This window comes from Rattus norvegicus, chromosome 11, assembly GCF_036323735.1.
Source record: "Rattus norvegicus strain BN/NHsdMcwi chromosome 11, GRCr8, whole genome shotgun sequence".
Lineage (NCBI taxonomy): Eukaryota > Metazoa > Chordata > Mammalia > Rodentia > Muridae > Rattus > Rattus norvegicus.
In genome coordinates, this window is record NC_086029.1 from 77,984,025 (window position 1) to 77,992,668 (window position 8,644).

An 8,644-nucleotide genomic window follows, 5' to 3' on the forward strand; every position below is an offset into this window, starting at 1 on the left:
TAGATTTGGTTTTTCAAATGGAATATCTTGGTTTCTCCATCTATTTTAATAGTTTTCCTGGATATACTATCCTTGACTGACATTTGTGTTCTCTTAGGGTCTGTGTGACATCTGCCCAGGATCTTGTAGCTTTCACAGTCTCTGTTGAGAAGTCTGTGGTAAATCTGATAGGTCTGCCTTTATATGTTACTTGACCTTTTTCCCTTAATGCTTTTAATATTCTTTCTTTGTTTTGTGTGTTTGATGTTTTGACTATTATGTGACAGGAGGAATTTCTTTTCTGGCCCAGTCTATTTGGTGTTCTGTAGGCTTCTTGTATGTTCACGGGCATCTCTTTCTTTAGGTTAGGGAACTTTTCTTCTATAATTTTATCTCTTGTATTCTGTTGGTGATGTTTAAATGTTTACATCTATGACTTCTGATATCCTTCCTCTGTTTTCTATCTCCAGGGCTGTCTCCCTTTGTGATTTCTTTATTGCTTCTATTTCCATTTTTGTATCCTGGTTGGTTTTGTTCAATTCCTTCACCTGTTTGGTTGGATTTTCCTGTAATTCTTTAAGGGATTTTTGTGTTTCCTCTTTAAGGGCTTCTACCTGTTTACCTGTATTCTCCTGTATTTCTTAAAGTTCTCTATCATTATAATGAGATATGGTTTTAAATCCAGATCTTGCTTTTCCAATGTGTTGGGGTATCTAAGACTTGCTGTGGTGAGAGAACTGGTTTCTAAAGATGCCAAGTGGCCTTGGTTTCTATTGCTTAGGTTCTTCTGCTTGCCTCTTGCCATCTGGTTATCTCTGGTGTTAGTTGGTTTTGCTGTCTCTAACTAAAGCTTGTCCCTCCTGTCTGCCTGTAAGCCTGTGGTCTTAGGAGTAAGGGAACTCCTGGGAAACCAGCTCTCTCCAAGGCAGGATATGGCTAATAAGAGCTGTGGCATAGCCTTAGCTCTGGGGTGCAAATGAAGACCAGAAGGATCCTGTCCCTGGATGCACCAAGGTTCCTGTGCCTGTTGTGTTCCTTGGGAGTCCTTCTTTGGATAGTTATTAGAGCTAAAGTGGTGGTCTAACCTGTGGGCTTAGGAGTGAGAGCACTCCTGGAAGACCAGCTCTCTCAGGGCTGAGACTCAGGATTTTGAATGTACCCTTCTCTATTATGTATTGTCACCACAGAGTATGAAGGAATGGGGCAATGAGGGTGGCTCCAAGCATGTTTTATTACATCCCTTAGAGGAAATGTTGAGAGGAGTTTGGGAAAAATGAGGTGGGGGTTGTGATCAAGTGTGTCTGTCTAGGACTCAGATGTGGTGAGCAAGGTTCCTCCCTACACTCTTTGTGCCAATTATGTCATCCTGTTGTGTCATATGAGGAAGGGCATGCATAACCCGAGTTTCTAAATATGGTAAACCTTGAAGAGTTCTTCAAAGAGAATACTGAATAATGTCATCACAGGTTATTTAGCATCCACCCAGTGTTATAAAGTAATAAAACTATCTACAGAGGATTTTTACTTTCAGTTTCTAAAACCTTTATCCCCAAACATGTAGAATAAATTGGCAAACAACTTCATTTCTTATACTGCTGTAGTTTCCCCATGCCCACTCTCATTTTTATGTTTATTATTATCATCATCATCATCATCATCATCATCATCATCATCATCATTATTAAAACTTTTTGAAATACGGTTTCTGTGGGTACCAATCCTTGCCTGTGATGGAACTGATGGTATAGACCAGGCTAGTCTTGAACTCACAGATATCTGCCTACCTCTGCCCCCACCCCTACCCCCCACCCCCACCCTCCACCACCCAGTCCTGGGATTAGGGATGTATTCCACCAGGTCCAGTGTTTTATTTTTTTAAAAGAGGGGATTGCATGTGGCACAGGTTGACCTGGAACTCACTCTGTAGTCCAGGTTAACACAATACTGAGTAATGAGGGAGTAAAACAGTTATTTTATGAATGCTTCTTTATTGACAGCTGCCTCTGCTTACAAAGAGAGGAATCAGGTTACTTTAGAATTTGCTGCTTAGAAGTAGGACAGCTCATCATTCTTGGTTTTGTTAGTCTGGTAATCACTAAGTTCCAAATTATCTTCTCCAGAGAGTCCTCTGAAGACTTTTATGTGGAGGAAACAACCACCCCCTACATCCATCTGAAAAACATAAAAGAAGAAAAGAAGAGAGAGAGAGAGAGAGAGAGAGAGAGAGAGAGAGAGATCACATGGATCTCAATTGAATGTCAAATCTTCATTCTTGTCAAGAGGAGATGTGCCAAGCTCTCCAGAAACATCACTTCTGGCCCAAGGCAGCACCGATGAACTGAAGTCCCATCAACCCTTACTTTAGTAGAGAGCAGCTGATAGGATGGCAGAAAACATATTTCCTAGATTATTTTTAATAACTTTTGATAAAGATTTTGTTCAATTTTTTGTATCAGTGTTTTGCCTGCGTGTATTTAAGTGCAGCACATGTATGCAGTACCTGAAGATGTCAGAAAGACTGTTAACTCCACTTGAACTGGACTCAGATGTTTTGAGAACTGCCATGTGGGTGCTGAGACCCAAACCCAGGATCTCTACCAAGAACATCCGGTGCTCCTACCCACTTATCCATTTCTCCATCTGAATTTCACTTTTATACCTTCAATTAAAATCTTAGAACAGATCACATTCCTGAGTTACATTTCATTTTCACGGTACCTACAGGAAGAGCAGACAGCAGCCTGTGCTTTTTGGTGATTCTTTTTCCTGACTTCAAAATTGGAAAAAAAATTACCACAAAGTTTGATAAGGGAAAAAATCTCAGATTTGATTTATAAAATATGAACTATATGGTGCCCATATCTTTGCTGTATTATAGCATACTTTGTGAATGCCCACCAGGGCATTCCTTTGGAAAGTTAAAAAAAAAAAAAAGAATCCTAGGAACCATCTGAGCAACACACACAATGGTTTTGTTTGTTTGTTTGTTTGCTTGGTTGGTTGATTTGGGTTGGGTTGGTTTGGGTTTTTGGCATGAGTCTGGGACCTAAAATAACAAGATTAACAATTGCCACTTTGTTCTTTATTAAATAACAAAAGTTTGATGTAGCACAGTTGACATTGTACTCTGATATCCCTCCCTTCCTTAATTTAAAAATGCTACTAACCAATGTATTACATTATATACGGCGCTATGGGTGCTTCTCTCTCTCTCTCTCTCTCTCTCTCTCTCTCTCTCTTTCTCTCTCTCTCTCTCTCTGTGTGTGTGTGTGTGTGTGTGTGTGTGTGTGTGTGTGTGTGTGTGTGTTTGTGAGATCATTGACTTCTGAACATAGAGCTGAAGAAAATTTTCTGTATTCACAGGTAAAACAAGATCACTATCCTGTCATCCAATGGATTTGGGGATCTTCCACTTGCAAGTGTCTTAATTAAAGACCAGTGGTAGAAATGGAGCTACAGTTGCAGCAACCAGAAACAATCACATCCCTGCTTGAGGGAGGTCTGTGTCTAACCTTAATGAAGTAATTTTGTCCAGCAACGACTTGAGATTTATACTCAATGGCTTTGAATTTTTCATATTTTGCATTGATTTTCTCTTCAAGCAATGCTCTGACCTTATAAGGAAAAAAATAAAAGATAATGTTAAGGCGGTGTTGTCTCAGTTTATCTGAGTCATAAATCTGGAAACCTTATCCTCCTGAGAATCCTCAGTGATGCTGATGAGCCTGGGCTGGCTGCTCAAGCCTCTAGCCTCTAATCCCAGAACTTGGAAGACTGAGGCAGGAGAATGTTAGTCAAGAGCAGCTTGAGCTACATAGAAAGTTCCAGGCTAGTTGGGGCTACCTATTGCATCTTGCCTCACAAAACAAAACACACACACACACACACACACACACACACACACACACACACACACACACACACAGAGGCTCAAAATGAAAATAAAGCAAAAAAACCATATAGTCATAATTTGCAATTGGTTCTCCAATAGATACATGTAAATTTGATCAATAAATTCAAAGTAAACGACACATAGTGGAGATATGTTAATATCAGGTCTCATTCTGCTTCTCTGGAGCTGCAAGAGCACAATTCTAAATTAATTTAGTTACTGAAGATGTAGTCTACAAATGGTATAATTATCAAGATAAGCCATTCCAGTAGCTTCCTAACTTAAAAATTATATGACCAAACTTTATTTTATATATGTATGAAATCCTCAAAGATCTAATGAGAATATCATATTCAAAAGTTACCCTAGCCAGGCAGGATGACACGTTTCTGTATTCCAAGGTACTTGGGAGGCTAGAAGCAAAAGGATTATTTAAACATGTGAGGTTTGGACCACTCTGAGAAATCATTAAACCCCCTTGGCAAAATTACATTTATTCTAGATAACCAGATGACTGTTAAAAAATCATGAAAATGTGCTGTAATCTTTTATTACAAATAACTGTTTTTCACAATACATCCCTCTAAAGTCCTGGTTCCTGAAACATTTCAGGGCGATTTTTATTTCAGCCAATGTGAATATCAACTATGATTCATCTCTGTATATTTGTTTTTTAAAAAATTTTATGAACATTATTTTTGTTAGTCATTTTAGCTCTTTCTTCTTATAGGGAAAATGGATGTCTTCTCCCTGGCATTTTATTTTAAGGCCCTAGGTCCCCTAAGCCTTCTAGGATGACAGATATATCTGGTCCTACAGAAAAGTAAGTCATGGGTAGGAGGATAAACACTTCCAGAGACCTTAGAAGAAATGTGGACACATACACCTGTCTAACCCTCTTCAGTCAGACTTGCATTTTGTCTAGAACAACAAGTGACTCGTGTGCACATCTGAAGTTGAGAACACCAACTTGATGTGAGGATTCTAATGAAGAGTTAATGATTAGATAGTCCTCAAAAATAAAATGCTCCAAAATATTTATTGAAATAAACCTATTGGGTGAGAACTATTTACCTTTAAATATTTAGTCACTGAATTTTAGGCCTGTGATCCCTCTAGGATGTTCAATGCCCCAAGCATGAAGACTTCCATCTAATCTACTCACTTAGAAGCTGATGGTACCTACCATAATGACACATGCCTGTAATCCCAGAACGTGAGAAGTTGAAGCACCAGGAGTGCCTGGAGTTTGAGGCTAGCCTGAATAACTTAAATGCTAGACCATCTAGCAGACCAAGTCTCAAAGAAACACACAAACTGACAAATAAACAAAAACAAATACAAAACAAAAAGAACCCAAACTGTCCTGTCCTCCAGGATGATTACTTTCAAGGCCAAAACTATGTGATGTAAGAAAATAGGCGACAGATTTCAAACCTACCTCCATAAATTTGTAGGCATTTCACCTTTGTAAAACAGGTAACATGATACATCATTTTATATAGTTTTTACATAGTTAAGCAAGATGTACGAACTTGAGCTGTATTTTTACTGTCATGGTTGGGTGGTCATAGCATCCTGGAATCAGCTTCAGAGATCTTTAACAACCTTAGGTGCCATCACACATCATCATAAAATGTTAAGATTGGAGAATTCTATCAGTAATTAGAGCTCCTGGGATCAGATATTTGAGGTGTAGGGACGATCCAGCATGAATTTATCTTCAACTCCTAGGAAACTGAGGCTGCAGTGGGAGTGTGGCTTGGTCGATTTTACACTTGGGGTGTTAAAAATTCTCTGAAATGCTTAATATCCTGCTTTTAGCTGTGTAAACTTCTGAGCAAAACCCATGTGTGTCTGGTTGCTATCATTTCCCACACTCGGAACAAGGGGCCAAATTATGAATCAAATTTTGGAAGTTTGGTTTGGGATCAAGTTTTTTCCTGAAGTACATTGACTCACTTTGTCAGCAAGGTAGATTTCTGGTGTGGCAGGTCTAGCCCCTGACAAGCCTCCGGGCATCATGATGATGAGTTGCTCCTTTGCTGGGCAGGACACTGAGAAGGAATGATCCGGCAAGCACTGAGAGTCAGGGTTTGAAAGGTATGTGTAAACTCCTCCTCTAATGTATCATCTCCACAGTATCAGAGGAACTGGGGAAATGAGTGTGGCCTCAGGCAAGTCTTACAGCATCCCTGAGAGGAAATACTGAGTGGAGTTGGGGGGAAATGTGGTGGGGGACATGAGCAAGTGTGTGTCATAATGTCATCCTGTTGTGTCATCTGAGGAAAGACATGTATAATCAGATTTCCTAAAAATGTTAAACCTTGAAGTGTTCCTTAAGGAGAATACTTAATAATGTCAAGGCTGGTTGCTTAGGATCCACCCAACTTTATAAAGATAACAAAACTGTCTACAGTGGATTTTTACTTGTAGTTTCAAAAACATTTAACTGCAAATATTTAGAAGCAAATGGCAAACATCTTCATTTCTTCTGCTGCTCTTCATTCTCTTGTTTTATGTTTTTATTTAGTTTTGTTTTAGACTTGGTTTCTCTGGGAAACACCGTGTGGATATCTTGGAATTCACACTCTCTCCACACTGGCTGCAAACTCACAGAGATCACCCTGCCTCTGCCTCAGTGTTTGGATTAATGACATCCACCACTATACTCACTGATTACAGTTTTAGAAGGTACTTCATGTAGCCGAGGGTATCCTGGAACTTACTATAAACCTTAAGGAGGCATCTCCTGCCTCCGCCTGCAGAGGGCTGGGATTACAGGCATAACCTAGAATGTCTGATCTTTCTGACTTTGCTTCGGAAGTGTTGGGTTTGCAGGCAAATAGGTAACTTACCAGGTATTTTCCCAACCATGTCAAAGGAAAGGCCACACTTTAGAAGACTTGCTATGTGTCAAAGGCGAAGTGCTAAGGATACCAGGGAATAGGGCACAGCAAAGTGACAGAAGTTTACTACTCAGCTATGCCTGCCTACTGGGGTGATTCCTCAAGAGAGATAGGCCTGGATACATGTCAGTTCTGAGTGACAGACCAACGATATCTGTTATTTTATTGTGCTCGTCTGTATTTAAACAATTATAAAAATTAAGATAAAAGTGAAATAGACATCTAAAAACAAACAAAATCCTTCTTACTAGGGTACTGACACTGTTGTAAAGACAAAGAAAGATACCTTTGTTAAATTACCTTTCTTTGCAGATTTTCTGGAAGTTTTGAAAAACATGAGAATGTTAAGATTCATCTTTAATGCTATGTGTCAAGTAACAAAGCCGTACTCGGTCAGTTTTGTAGATTCCTGTGAAGTTTGACTTACAGAAAAAAGATGCCTTCTAAAAGGAAGGCAAGCAGGGTTGGGGATTTAGCTCAGCGGTAGAGCACTTGCCTAGCAAGCGCAAGGCCCTGGGTTCAGTCCCCAGCTCCGAAAAGAAAAAAAAAAAGGAAGGCAAGCAAACTTGGCTGAGGGTCCACTGACTGTTGGTATGTTCTGATGCTTTGGAGAAGAAGGAAACAAACCCATGTGCCCTGAATGATGCAGACACATTGCACGCTTCCTTTTCTGCTCTGTGCTTTCCCCTATACAACCTCTTTGTACCCTATGAGTTTACCAAGATGGATCTTTGCAGATGACAGCCCCCCTCTGCTGTCATGTCCCCAAGCAGTGCTCCTTGAGTAAACCCTGGACTCCTCCCTACCAGCTGTCATCTCATGAACATTGACCTTTAAGCACTGAGAGACCAGGACTTCGGTAACCATTGGAACTTTGGCTCATGATTTCAGGGTACTTTTGTCAAGGTGGAGAAGGCATGGTGATAGGTGGGAGGCAACTGATCTCATGAGTCTGGTGTCAGGAGGGAGAGAAGGACAAGTGCTGTCTCTCAGCTCATTTTCTCATTTTGTTTCAGCCTATGGCCATGGTATGATGTCAACTACATATAAAATGGGTCTTCAAAACGTAATGACCCAATATTGATTGTGTTTCAATGAGGTAGAGATTTGTATCCAAAGACTTTCTAACTGTATCACACCAAGGTGTCGGGATTAATAATCATGAAGGTCAACCAGAGTTCATATAAATGAATACACCGGAGACAGATCTTGCTACTATAAGGCAAAGGCTTTACTTGAACTCCCCATGTACAACATCTTGATTTTGAACTCAAGATCCTCTTGAATCTGCCTCTCAATTACTGAACTAATAAGCATGTGCATTTGTACCCAGTGCTAACATCTGCCAATTTTAAATGATTTGTTCTAATAAATTTCGTCTCCTGATGATGAGGCTCCGTAAATATCACAGTAAGTTTGAAGACGTAGCTCAGTGATAGAGCTCTTTGCCAAGCTTGCTGAAGACATTAGCTTCAATCCCTAGTGCCACCAAGAAAAACATATTCTTTCTCAAGGCAGATCATGGAAAATTTCTCTTGAAGACAGCCATAAAACTGAAACATCTTGTTCAAAACTTCCCTGTCCTTTCATGTAGGCCTTGTCCCTGAGCAGGTGGCTTGACATGCCTTACCTAGTAGTTGTAGTAGTTCATTCTAAGAGGGGTCCTGCCCAGTACCATAGAGATGGACCTCCTCACGCATAGACCTAGCATCTAAACAGAGCAGCCTTGCTGTTTCTCATACCCAGTCTTTCACCAGTAGGCCATAAAACCTCCTTCTCCTGTCACATCTACTGTTCACTGTCCATTTTAGGTCATATAAATATTAAAGATGAACAGGTGTTCTTGGGTATTTAGGACTGAATT

General features: G+C 40.0%; 1 protein-coding gene across 2 annotated transcripts; it reads right to left on the reverse strand.

Moving 5' to 3' along the window:
• Positions 1–1,888: 1,888 nt before the first annotated feature.
• Positions 1,889–7,164, reverse strand: Cstdc4 (cystatin domain containing 4). Of its 2 annotated transcripts, XM_039088909.2 has the most exons (3): positions 5,834–7,111; positions 3,492–3,593; positions 1,902–2,151 (listed from the first exon to the last, which is right to left on the reverse strand). In XM_039088909.2, exons 1-3 carry the CDS (start codon positions 5,894–5,896, stop codon positions 2,026–2,028), a joined length of 291 nt encoding a protein of 96 aa, XP_038944837.1. In that variant the 5' UTR covers positions 5,897–7,111; the 3' UTR covers positions 1,902–2,025. The 2 variants fall into 2 exon arrangements, 1 of the variants encoding a protein (XP_038944837.1); XR_005491348.1 differs by lacking the exon at positions 3,492–3,593 and having other exon boundaries at positions 1,889–2,151; positions 5,834–7,164.
• Positions 7,165–8,644: the final 1,480 nt, after the last annotated feature.